The sequence below is a fragment of the Saccostrea cucullata genome, unplaced genomic scaffold (genome assembly GCF_032062105.1).
Source record: "Saccostrea cucullata isolate Sc308-1 unplaced genomic scaffold, CSIRO_AGI_Scuc_v1 ctg12821, whole genome shotgun sequence".
NCBI lineage: Eukaryota > Metazoa > Mollusca > Bivalvia > Ostreida > Ostreidae > Saccostrea > Saccostrea cuccullata.
Window position 1 is genome coordinate 3,997 of NW_026921080.1, and position 13,941 is coordinate 17,937.

The window sequence follows — 13,941 nt, forward strand, 5'->3', positions numbered from 1 at the left end:
CTGTTGCTATGATGCAGCAAGTTCTTGGAGATTAGCAGGGGGTTATTGACGTTGATCTTACATGGTAGTTAACGATATTCTCCTTTTGGAGATCATCTGTAACTATCCTTGCCCTGTGACATCTGGCATTGTCTCGTGAAAAATGAATTCAAAGGATGGCCGATATGACGTGCAAACGACAAAACATGGGATACCAAGATAGTGTCCTGGAAGTACTACCCTGTGACACGCCAAGCAACAACATGCAAGTATGTTCTCCAGGGAACAGTGATGACTCTCCACACCATTTAAGATCCACCTGCATACCGATAATGTCTAATGGTGTTAACGTCATGTATACGTTCTTTCCGTTGGCGGAAAACACTCGTGCGTCTATCCAGCAAGTCCACAGTGAACCTTGACTCATTTGAGAACATTACCTGATTCCACTGGCAATTATCCCAGCGTTGCTGGTGACGATACATGTGGAATTGGGTCCTACTGTGACGATCCCTCGAACAGGGAATGACACAAGGACGCTGGGCTTGCAAGTGAAATCTGTGCAATCGTTTCCTTATGGACTGGACACTCACTACCAAGCCAGTATCCATTAGAAGTTGAAACCTTATTTAAATTCCTGTTACCAGCCTGAGTTGTTGCCTTTAGTCGACAGGATCGTGGTATATCCTGAATAGCCCCTGTTGCACGATGTCTGGAAACACCCATTTCCCTTGTCACATCGACCTGTCTTGTGCCATCCTGTAGCATGCCAACGAATTGATACATGGTTATACATGTATCCCTTTGTATATGTGAAAATTTCATCACAAACTACTGCAACAGTACCGGGTATTCCCTACTTTTTTTTGAATAGTATATAAAATTACCCCAATCTTACTTATAGAAGGTTATATTTTAAAAAGAAAATGTTTTATGTTTACATCCCAGTCACTCATTATCTGGAATTACCTATCAGAAATACCCCCCTAGATTGTGATATTGAGCTCGAGTCTGGTTAATAAAATATATGTCACTTGGCTGCAAATACAAATTTATACAAATTATTCACGATGGTTTACATTTCTTTCAATAATCATGCACGGGAAAGAGATAATTTAACAAAGCTTTTACAAATACTTATTTCTCTATCTTTTTTCATTATCATTATATCATATCTATTTCATTTATTAAAAGAAAATAAATGCCTATTTAAAAAAATGACAATTGAATAACTTCTATAAAAAAAACTAGAGGTACTGTGAGCACTGAGCTCATCAAATGATATACTAGTATATGATTATAATGTTAAAATGCATGTTTTGCTCACTCAAGTAAACAATTCGGACGGGCAAAGGGAAGTAACTCTAAAATAAAAATAAGACCAAAATATGAATATAATGGCAGTGTCCATGTTTTGCTATGGAAAACCCAAAATATGTGCATGTCGGATCAAAAAGTAAAATAGGAGGTGCACAAAGAAAATATGTAATAAAGATTCTGTGAAAGTTTCATCAAATTTCATTCAGTGGTTCGAGAGGAGTTGCGGATAAGAATTGGGTATCCCAAAGCGTAACAGACGAACGGACTTACAGACAGAAGGACTGACGGACATCCCAATTACTATAAATACCCTCCCGCTTCTCAAGCGGGAGGTATAATTTGCTTTAATCATACATTTATGATATCCATATATTAAATAGCAAAGGATTCACTGAGTAATTACTTTGATGGCAGTTTCTTCTTATTCAAACACCGGTATGGTAGCTTCTTCGGTAGATCGCTCGTTCCCTTATCGGAAATTTAAATCCTGGGTACAACTCACCTGGGTCAACAAAATTAGGCGGCACCTGTTCCTTCACCCAAGTGCTCAGACATTGTTACGAAAGTACACCTTCAGTGTTGAATAGTCCTGGGTCCAAAAAAAGGTCTAACTTTAAAGGTAAAATTCTTGAAAAGAAAGTCAACCATCCTCTTTAGCATTTCCTTGGTCGTTATATCTTACATACAGGTAGATTAAAAATAACCAGAAATTGATTAATCAAATGAAAACACTGCTGTATTTTTTATTCCTCAATAAGATGTTGCGTTCTATAGGTATCGTATCACTGAATTTCGAGTTGTGTTTCATATTAAAAAAAATGTTTTATATCTACACATGTTTTTATTATATGTTCACAATTTTTGAATAAATTCCAGACTTCCAGAGAGGTGTATTGTTTCATTATTTCACTAAATAACATGTTCAATTAAAAAAAAGCACATTCTACATGTTCTATGAAATCCTATTTTTGAAAAGATAATAGTTGACACTTTACATATGCAATCAACTTCTTACTCGTAAGTAGAACCTTGATAAATACAATGTAGTACTCATAGTTGGGAATATCTCAAAATGTTTAAAGAGGTGAAAATATATTTATCTCATCGCCATTTGCAGTTTTTTTTACGGGAGATGGTTGATTCTCTGTTGGAAAGTCAGTACATTCGTTAAATATAAAGCTAAAACGACTCCCACTGAGACGAGGCCGATGAAAATGGATGTAATCGTCAACGTTTTGGCACAAGAGGCAGATTGTTCAGCACCACGTAGATCATTCTTCTCTACTCTCTGGTTTGCCTACAGTAAGACATATTGGTGTGAAAAGCATCCATATCGATATATATTTGTGCCTATAAAATGCTGGTACATAATATTGGCACTGATAAATATTTACATACAGAAAATATGATATGCAAAGAGAATTTTAAGTATTTCGACTTATTAAGGAAATAATTTAAAATGATCATTATCAGAGTTCAACAATCTAAAATTGCTAACATCAACAAACCTCCCAAGCGTAGAAGATCGCAACTAATCCTAAGGGCCAAAAGCAACACAAACAGGAAAAAATGGCTGGGCAAAGCCAATTCGTTGGTGTTTGTGTTATGGTGACAACTTGTGTAGAACCATACACTTTAGCGCCTGACTTTAGAGAAAATAAAGCTATACCATACATTCATTGCGTGCTAGATTTTTGATAAACCCTATGTCTTAAACACTATGGAATAAAGTCGATCGACTAGTTACATGTAGCAGGAAATACAGATCAACTTTATATAAATTATCAATTAAGTATTCAAGATTTAAATGAATTTACCAAAAAAATAATATATGAAATTGATTATCTTGTATTTTAGACATTGACCAATTGCAGAACTGTGATATGTGTCCTTTTGACATGTACCTGATGTTGGTAACCTGGCGGCATAGACTGGTAAGTTGTCGGTCCCTGGTTATACCCAGCATTGTATGCTAAATAATTATTAAATAACTTTATAACACTGAGGCAAAAGCTATTACTGTGTTGGGAAAAGAGTAAAAAACTTTAAAACACATCACATTCGAAATTTTGAGATTATGACATTAAATGAGTTACACCTGCTTGTTATGGAAACATCTTATACTCTTAAATAATAATTATTGAGGTAGAAATTATAGACTCTAATGGAGTCATATGTTTGAAACTTGAAAAACAAAAGTTTCATTTTTGTTTTTAAAATTCAAAATAATGCTCTCTATTTATTTATAAAAGTGATAAAGAGTGATCACATTTTAAGGGCTAAGGCAGAAGAAGGAAACAAAACCATCAGAAAGTCTATAATATTGTATTAATATTTAACCCTTTCTCTTCCGGCGCATTTTACGTGATTTTGGAGGCCTTTTGACATGACATTATTAAATTATTTCTAACTTTTTTATCCAAGGGGAAAGCTAGGCATAATGCATACCATTTTGTAGGATATTTCTTACAGATGATATTTTATGACTGTTTAGATACTCAACCACTGACCTTATTAGTAAAAATTGAGGTCAAAGGTCAATTAAGTGCAAAATTTTATGGGCTTTTTTGATACTTTTTCATCTTTAAGCTAAATATTAAGTATAATGCATGTTGAAATAGGAAATTTGGGATATACCCACAAAAGAGCATTATACTGTACTACATGAAACACATAAACTTTTTTTTCAATTCTGCATATAACTACTTAAAGGGGGTTGCTAAGCAACGCAGAATTCTTTAATTTTCGGACAGAAATTTTCATTTTTTACTCATCCTAGACACATTTATGCATCCCAGCACATATAAAAGTTAGATGTGAGGTCATAAAATCACAAGGGACATACAACAGTTAAATTGTCTTAAAGTTTGACCTCATTAGAACTATTTTTCGGAGGTTAAAGGTCAAATAAGTGCAAAAGTTTCATCAATTTTTTTCAACACTTTTCAATATTCTTGCCATAATTTTACACAATGGATGCTGAAATGGAAAATTCTGAATATACTCTCAAGAAGGGATCAGAACTGCAATATCCATGCATCATTTTAGTTCAAATATCTGTTTAATGACCATTAAGTGGTTCCTAAGCAACATCATTTTAAAGTTTTTGGCTATTAACATGTTTGTTATTTCACATTCTGGACACATTCTAGACACTTTTTGTATATTTCATCACATTGTTTGTAAGATATGGGCCATAAAGATGAAAGAACATTTTTGTATTTAAAATTGACCTTGACACTCTTGTTCTTCAGGGGGTCAAGGTCATATCAGTACAGAATTCTGCTTTAAACTGTAAGTAAATATCAATTTTGAAATGCTTCAAACATGGATAAATCATCTAATAGTTGACGTAATAAAAATGGCGAACGACAAAATTTGCAAGCAAAGAATTCTGGTCTGCTTCTTACAAAGCCCTAGCAAAACATGTATACTATCTTTTTGTTAAACAAGAAATCCATTCTCTTGATTCCATTAAAAATTATCTTTATTTTCATGGATTTAATCAAACAAGAAAAAAAAAACTAAATGATTTCATTACAAGATTTTTCTGGTATAACAGAGCTTAAGGGGTACAATAAAGACTTGACAAGTTATCTTGGAGGGAAATAATAATAATAATAGATAGCATTGGCAATATTTAACGCAAAACTGTTTAGTCAATAAGTTGAAAATTTGACGCTTCTATCCAAATATACAAATCCAGAAATATTGCAAGATGAATTCCAAATCAGACTGAAATCTTCAATAAAATGTTGAAGAGCACTTTTACTTTGTGTCCACCATTCTTTTATCAACTGTCATTTCTCTGTAAGACTGGAGGAAATTCTTTGACTTGTCCAAGACATTATTATTTGCTGTCAAGTACAAGTGATCAGCTTCTATCCTGTAAAAGATTTAAGTATTTTGAAACAGATACATGTCATTGTGTATATAAATTTATATTTATAAATAAAATTAAGAATGCTAAAATTACTATATTTATTTGATTTTCCTTTTAAAATTAAAATTGTATTTATTATGTGATCCAAGTAGTTAAATGATATTGTTAAGTCAATGTATCAGGACTGATAATTCAACAACCTTGTAGTAAACCATCATGGTAAAATTACTGAACTAAAACAAATAGCATATATGGCAATCTGACTAAGCCAGACCTCTGTTTACGCTATCGCAACATGTAAAAAAAATCTGGCATTAGAATGCTACGAAAGCCAGGAAGGGACACGTAAATTTTTCAAAAAAGTAAAAAATGATATCGAATCAAATTAGACAATCCAATCCCACATATTACTAAATTGTTCCCTCGATTTATGATATGAGATCTCGAATTACACAATCCGATCTTAAGGATTACTAATTTGCCCCCTTGATTCATGATTTGAGATCTCGAATTACATACATGTAATTTGTTTTCACAGATTGTTAATTCAACATCTCGATTTGTTACAACGTCAGTCTTATGATTTTGGAAATCTGTGCTCTTGAATTTCATTACATATATGTACAGATACATCCAACCATTTTAATCAATAAGTGCGTTCTATTTATTTTGTTTCAGCAACCGGTCGTTTCCAACCTCTTTCATAACTAATTCAACGTATATTTATTTTAGAAATATTATGATTACACAGGACCCATATTCACTTTTACTATATATCTAGGACTTTCAATTATTCTAATATACAAGTAACACAAAAACCTCTAAGATTTTTTGTTGTACAAATATCAGTACTAGCACATGGATTTGAAAATGTTCATGTATTTTTCTCATTTTGGACCGTAATATGTAATAAAAGTTAGGATGTAAAATACTACAATATTCTATTTTTTAAACATGTATTACCATATCCGATATGTACAGATAAATAATTTAAACGAAATCATGGGAAGGGTTTACATTCCAAGGGAATGAATCATTTAAACTAAGAGAATGAATGTTACAATCTGAGGTAACAGATTGTGTAATTTGAGGGAACGAATTGATAATCTGTGAGAATGAATTGGCAATTTGTTATAACAGATTGTCAATCGGAGAGAACAGATTGTATAAATCAAGAACTCGGTTTACTTTTATAAATTTTTAAAAATTCTATGTCCCTTCATGGCTTTCATAGATTTCATACCTGCATGGCTGCCAGGGTTGTAAAAAGAAAGGAGACAATAGACTGCAATGTTACTTCAGGGCAAAATTCCTGGGGCAAGGCTGTTCGTGAGCATGGGAGCTTTGATAAACCATCCAGTGAGTTTGACCACCCATGTATATGATGTACCATAATTGGAAAGTGTCTGAAAAATTGAGAAAATGGAAATGCTAACCACATACTTTATGCAGATTGGAAATACAACAGCAGTCTATAAAAACAGCTTGTTCCATATCTCGGCATTCATTCAGATAGATATTACATGTTTAAATAATGTGTCTGTATGAATAATCAAGCATCATAAGTATTATGTGTTTAAAACACTTATTTTTCAAAATATAAATCAAATGTTTATAAACTTGTATGAATGCGATATCATAAACTTTATTTTTTGAAATTTTAAAAATACAGAAATTTTCAATACCAAAACAAAAATTTACCTGTTCATTGGTGTCCTTACATATTAATTGACCTCCGTAGTTCATGGTGGGCTTAGAAAGTGGGTATTCACAGATGAAAGTATTGTTGCATATGGTGAAAGCACCCTAAAATTTCAATGTGAAAATTGTACATGTACACACTGGTACATACTACATAGATACTGAAAACAACTATCCATTATTATGACAACTTTGATTTTACGAGGGTTGTTCGAAAAGTTCGTGGACGGGTTCGGTACAGACCGCTGTATTTGTTTGTTTAAAGTGAAACTTTCCATACTTTTATTATACCATATTTCCAGTAAAAATACAAGTTTTCAAATTTTTGCTCCATTAAATAAAAAATTTATAGCCGTTCTAATTTCTTTAGCAAGGGGTCGCGGAGCACCCTCGATTTTTGCGTATTTGAATATTCTAAGTCAATATTGTCATTACAGATTTTTTTTAATTTTGCGCTCGAAAATTTATGAAATTCAATATGACGTCACAATAGTAGGCAATCGTCATATCTGAGAAGTTTCAGTTATTTTGAGCAAGTGGTTCTCGGCTTATCAATTCATAATGAAAGGGGACGGACTCGATTCACCGTTGAAAACGGCGTCAGAATTGGATGTCACAGAACAGCGGGCTGTGATAAAATTTTGTGTGATAGCAGGAAAGACTCCTTTTGAGACAAAACAATTGCTAGATGAATGTGGGGATAGGTCCAAAGTATCAAGATCAATGGTATACAAGTGGTATAAACGATTTAAAGAAGGACGGTGTGAAACGTGGGATGACGAAAGGTCAGGACGACCTCCGACTATTGATTCGGACTTGACGGCGTCAGTGTTACAAGATCTTGAGAAAGATAGAAGATTAACAGTAAGGGATATAGCGGATAAATTTGAAATAAGTACGTCTACGGCGCATGAAACAATAACAAAATCTCTTGGATTTGAAAAGGTTTGTGCTCGTTGGGTGCCGAAATTACTGTCTACGGACGAAAAAAATCGGCGGATCGTAGCATCAAAAGAGTTTCTAAGAAGATGGGAAAATGAAGGTGAATTATTTCTCAATCGCATAATAACGACAGATGAGACTTGGCTTCACCTCTTCGACCCAGAAACTAAACAACAATCTATGATGTGGAAAAGAAAAGGTTCTCCGCCTCCAAAAAAAGCAAAGGTTGCACGCTCGCATGGCAAGCACATGTTTATAATCTTCATGGACATAAAGGGCATCATTCTCACACACGCTGTCCCTAATGGACAACACGTCAATGCTGATTATTATGCAAAGGTATCTTGATCTTGTTTTATCCTTTATGTACCTTTTAATTTTATAATTTTTTAATCTAACGTTATACAATTCAACAAAATTAAGTTTTTAAAAGTTTTTTTTCAATAAAATTATAATATAAAACAGGATACGCTTTTATTGCAAGGCCTAATTCTCCACATTTTCGTTTCTTTTAAGGTTATCCGACGTGACTTAGTCCAAGCCTTAAGGAAGAAACGTCCGAACTTTGCTGATTTGTGCTCGGTTATTTTCCACCAGGACAACGCTCCAGCGCACAGATCGCAATCTACCATGCTCGAATTAGATTTACTTGGATTTGATCTCTTACAACACCCTCCTTATAGCCCAGACCTCGCCCCGATGGACTTTGCACTCTTTCCATATTTAAAATCAAGGCTAAGGGGACAGAAATTCGATGATTTAGAAGAACTACGATGTGCAACTAGTTTTGTTTTGAAGGATATTAACGAAAGTTGGTGCAGAAATGTCTTTCAAAAGTGGGTTGAAAGACATCAGAAGTGTGTCAAACTCAGCGGTGTATACTTTGAAAAAGAGTGATTATTGTTTTATGGCAGTCTGGAAAGTTACTTTTTATTCCGATTATTCATAAAACATAACGACGTTACAACGTCATAAAATTTACGCCACAGTTGCTCCGCGGGCATTGACAATGTATAATAAAAATTGATATAACTTTAATAAATGTAAGTAAAACTGACTGAAATTTTGCATATTATTTCAAAATCCATTACCATTTAATGTAATATACAAGGTTTTTCGAATAGCAACATATCTTTGGAGAAAATTACATCGTCCACGAACTTTTCGAACAACCCTCGTACTTTGAACTTACGAGTGATTGTCAAAAGCATCAAAGTTCAAATCAATGCAAAATTGGCTGAACAATACGAAACACGCACACTGAAACATAAAGATCTAGTACATGTGTACATTTAGTTTTCTTTTGAACGTGAACTAATGCTTTTTAAACTTAAACTTTTCAGTCAATATACACGTATTCTCACCTGCTAATACTAAAGGCATGTCCGTATTATTTGATTCATTGATGTGAGGATCTTCGTCGTGAAATAATCATGAAAATTGACGTTCAGATTTCGGATCATGTTTCTGTTTACAACTATCACAGCGGAAACACGTGTTTATTTCAATTCGTATCAACTCATACAGTGATGAGTCGTATTTATTTATAAATACAAGTTTTTGTATTGTTAAATATAGATCTCATTAAATTGCAAATTAATAAGTATACAGTATAACAAGATACAACAATATTAAAAACCTGATTGATTTTTTTTTTTAGTAAAGATCGACGTTTTGGAAATCTACAATTTTTATCAATATTGTATATCACTTCATGAAAAATACATCATTTAAGGGCCTACATTTAGATGAATAAATCAACATTCACTGAACACAAAAGGCAGAACGAAAGTATTATTTGTTTTTTGAAATCTTTTTTTTTTTTTGTTTTTTGTTTTTGTTTGTATTATGCATTTATTTCAGTAAAAAATATATTTAAATGGTCAAAAAAGTCTCATAAAAGAATTTGTTGTTTCGAGTAAGACGCAACAATATCGAAAAGTGACGTTACATGTAAATATTGACCGATTTTTCCATAAAGAACTATGCGAAGGTCACAAATTCAAATTATCGTAATTAAGAAAATACTGAGCGCAAGAAGGCCTATAAGCGCTTGTTGGAAAGGAAATTTTCTCTACTTTTACCAGCTTTATTTTGTTTTCCCTATTTCAACACAGAAATAAGCGTAAAACTGAGCTTTGTTTAAATATTGCGAATAAAATAGAGAAAAAACACATAAGTGCAAGAAAATTCTTGTTTTTAAAATATACCTTAAAGTAATAACAATAATTTTTACATATTTTAAAAGTAGAGAAAATATGCTTTAAGAATATACCATGCTTTCTTATAAAGTTAATCAGGAAAAAAATTGTCAATCGTCTGGAAAATCGGCAATCGCTTTGGAAAATTACGCCATTTTCAAAAAGTCTCGTTTGTCTTTACAACGTAAAATCGATTAAATACCGGCAATCAAGATATAATCTTTTTAGATATTTTAAAAGTAGAGAAAATTTCCAAAAAGATGATATATAGCTTATATACCTTCATGCTACCACAAAATAGATACGGAGATCTTATTTTCGCGAAGTCGTATTTTAACGCGCCACCGGTCAATTTGACCGGTACGGAAGTGAAGGGGTTAAGATACCGTATATACTCGCCTATAAGTCGGTCCGCGTATAAGTCGGTTGTATTTTTTGACGTTATTTTCGTGAAATTTGCTATTGACCCGCTTATAAGTCGGTATAACTTTTTTGCCAAAATCTGGTGACAATTGCAAGTAAATCCATTGATATTTTAACCTGGTTTTAATTAATATTTTTCGATATGACACTGATATTGAATCTTAAAATTATTAAACATAAAGGCAATGTTACTTAAAATGCAATTAAAATCATTGAAATATGTATATACTTGTACTTTATATATATAATCTAAGAATACATAAATTATCTTATATATCCTGACAATTTCTTTGATAATCGTCGGAAATGCAAATAGGATACATAATTTTAGCCCCAGGAAAAAATACAGTCTCTTTATGACTCGCCTATAAGTCGGACATAGAGTTTTAGATCAATATTTAACTCTCAAAATACCGACTTATAGGCGAGTATATACGGTAGTTTATATCTATATTATTTGCGACTTAAATTAGTCATAAGATGTATACTTTTCCATACATCCAGATTTTGCTATATATATCTTCGAACCAATGAGTAAAAGTGATGGAACAATGCTGTATTCTGAATTGATCAACATATCATAAAGCTATTAAAAATGTTCTGTATATTTTGTAATTCTAATCCCCCTTGACAAATTATGTGTGCACTTACAAAATACTTTTCTTTTGATTGAAAAATTGAGAAATCGATGAAAAAAAAATAATAATAGTAAACTCACGATTGCCTGTGTTCATGTTTGATATTCCGCATTCTGATCAAGATAGCGTAGGTTTTGTTTATTATGTAGCACTTAACCAATAATTTCCTCATGATAGCGGGCATTTTAGTTAATAAATGGGCAAAGGACTTCCTTTAAATCTGTATTTCCCTCTCGTAAATGCTTGAAATAGAATCAAAGTGAGGTTCCTCAAGGAACAAGTCGTGTAGCTTGCCTATAATTTCAGTATTTAAATATAGTATTTAGGTTTTGAAATTTTAGAATAAAGTTCTTATTACTGAAATTCATGAAATTATGATAAACAAACTTTTCTACGGAAAATTTTCTCGTCAAAAATTTCGATTAAAAAAAAATAATATGGTACTTGTGTAGTTCGAACCCTAGAAGAAATATCCTGGGCACAATTGTTTTAAGACAAACACGCTACATACCCAGTAACTGCTGATGAAAAGTATTTTCAGGAAAGTGTGAATGCTGCGTTATAAAATTGTTTTTTTTTCAAGGTATTGTTGGACTTAGCTTAATGTTTTGATAACCCAAAAATGTATAGGATCAACTTTTTAAAAAATGGAGCACAGGTCAACTCAATTCTAAAAATTGTGTTATAGTATGAGAAAACTGTCTGTCTTGTCCTCTTTAGTTTATGTATGCTATTTCATAGGCAATTCATTTTAATATTTTTGTAAGGTTTTCATAAATAGTGGTGATTATACGAGGGTTGTTCGAAAAGTTCGTGGACGATGTCATTTTCTCCAAAGATATGTTGCTATTCGAAAACCCTTTTATATTACATTAAATGGTAATGGATTTTGAAATAATATGCAAAATTTCAGTCAGTTTTACTTACATTTATTAAAGTTATATCAATTTTTATTATACATTGTCAATGCCCGCGGAGCAACTGTGGCGTAAATTTTATGACGTTGTAACGTCGTTATGTTTTATGAATAATCGGAATAAAAAGTAACTTTCCAGACTGCCATAAAACAATAATCACTCTTTTTCAAAGTATACACCGCTGAGTTTGACACACTTCTGATGTCTTTCAACCCACTTTTGATAGACATTTCTGCACCAACTTCCGTTAATATCCTTCAAAATAAAACTAGTTGCACATCGTAATTCTTCTAAATCATCGAATTTCTGTCCCCTGAGCCTTGATTTTAAATATGGAAAGAGTGCAAAGTCCATCGGGACGAGGTCTGGGCTATAAGGAGGGTGTTGTAAGAGATCAAATCCAAGTAAATCTAATTCGAGCATGGTAGATTGCGATCTGTGCGCTGGAGCGTTGTCCTGGTGGAAAATAACCGAGCACAAATCAGCAAAGTTCGGACGTTTCTTCCTTAAGGCTTGGACTAAGTCACGTCGGATAACCTTAAAAGAAACGAAAATGTGGAGAATTAGGCCTTGCAATAAAAGCGTATCCTGTTTTATATTATAATTTTATTGAAAAAAAACTTTTAAAAACTTAATTTTGTTGAATTGTATAACGTTAGATTAAAAAATTATAAAATTAAAAGGTACATAAAGGATAAAACAAGATCAAGATACCTTTGCATAATAATCAGCATTGACGTGTTGTCCATTAGGGACAGCATGTGCGAGAATGATGCCCTGTATGTCCATGAAGAGTATAAACATGTGCTTGCCATGCGAGCGTGCAACCTTTGCTTTTTTTGGAGGCGGAGAACCTTTTCTTTTCCACATCATAGATTGTTGTTTAGTTTCTGGGTCGAAGAGGTGAAGCCAAGTCTCATCTGTCGTTATTATGCGATTGAGAAATAATTCACCTTCATTTTCCCATCTTCTTAGAAACTCTTTTGATGCTACGATCCGCCGATTTTTTTCGTCCGTAGACAGTAATTTCGGCACCCAACGAGCACAAACCTTTTCAAATCCAAGAGATTTTGTTATTATTTCATGCGCCGTAGACGTACTTATTTCAAATTTATCCGCTATATCCCTTACTGTTAATCTTCTATCTTTCTCAAGATCTTGTAACACTGACGCCGTCAAGTCCGAATCAATAGTCGGAGGTCGTCCTGACCTTTCGTCATCCCACGTTTCACACCGTCCTTCTTTAAATCGTTTATACCACTTGTATACCATTGATCTTGATACTTTGGACCTATCCCCACATTCATCTAGCAATTGTTTTGTCTCAAAAGGAGTCTTTCCTGCTATCACACAAAATTTTATCACAGCGCGCTCTTCTGTGACATCCAATTCTGACGCCGTTTTCAACAGTGAATCGAGTCCGTCCCCTTTCATTATGAATCGATGAGCCGAGAACCACTTGCTCAAAATAACTGAAACTTCTCAGATATGACGATTGCCTACTATTGTGACGTCATATTGAATTTCATAAATTTTCGAGCGCAAAATTAAAAAAAATCTGTAATGACAATATTGACTTAGAATATTCAAATACGCAAAAATCGAGGGTGCTCCGCGACCCCTTGCTAAAGAAATTAGAACGGCTATAAATTTTTTATTTAATGGAGCAAAAATTTGAAAACTTGTATTTTTACTGGAAATATGGTATAATAAAAGTATGGAAAGTTTCACTTTAAACAAACAAATACAGCGGTCTGTACCGAACCCGTCCACGAACTTTTCGAACAACCCTCGTACATAACGTTTACGTTTATGTAAAATGAAATATAAGAGACAAATCCATTATAATAAAGATTTTTTTTCAAATTCATTTTTGTCGCGCTATTGGCATTTCACTCGACTTTTTAACTCATTTCTTAATTTTAAACAAGAATTTT

The 13,941-nt window shown here is 33.0% G+C and overlaps 1 protein-coding gene and 1 long non-coding RNA gene across 2 annotated transcripts; both read right to left on the reverse strand.

Moving 5' to 3' along the window:
- Positions 1-1,799: 1,799 nt before the first annotated feature.
- Positions 1,800-11,829, reverse strand: LOC134259124 (synapse differentiation-inducing gene protein 1-like). Its single transcript, XM_062741724.1, has 4 exons — positions 11,168-11,829; positions 3,204-3,271; positions 2,808-2,945; positions 1,800-2,596 (listed from the first exon to the last, which is right to left on the reverse strand). The coding sequence occupies exons 1-4, from the start codon at positions 11,181-11,183 to the stop codon at positions 2,423-2,425; spliced, it is 396 nt and encodes a 131-aa protein (XP_062597708.1). The 5' UTR covers positions 11,184-11,829; the 3' UTR covers positions 1,800-2,422.
- Positions 4,525-9,290, reverse strand: LOC134259123 (uncharacterized). Its single transcript, XR_009990287.1, has 4 exons — positions 9,190-9,290; positions 6,884-6,988; positions 6,426-6,588; positions 4,525-5,185 (listed from the first exon to the last, which is right to left on the reverse strand). It is a non-coding gene; the product is annotated as an uncharacterized LOC134259123 (long non-coding RNA).
- Positions 11,830-13,941: the final 2,112 nt, after the last annotated feature.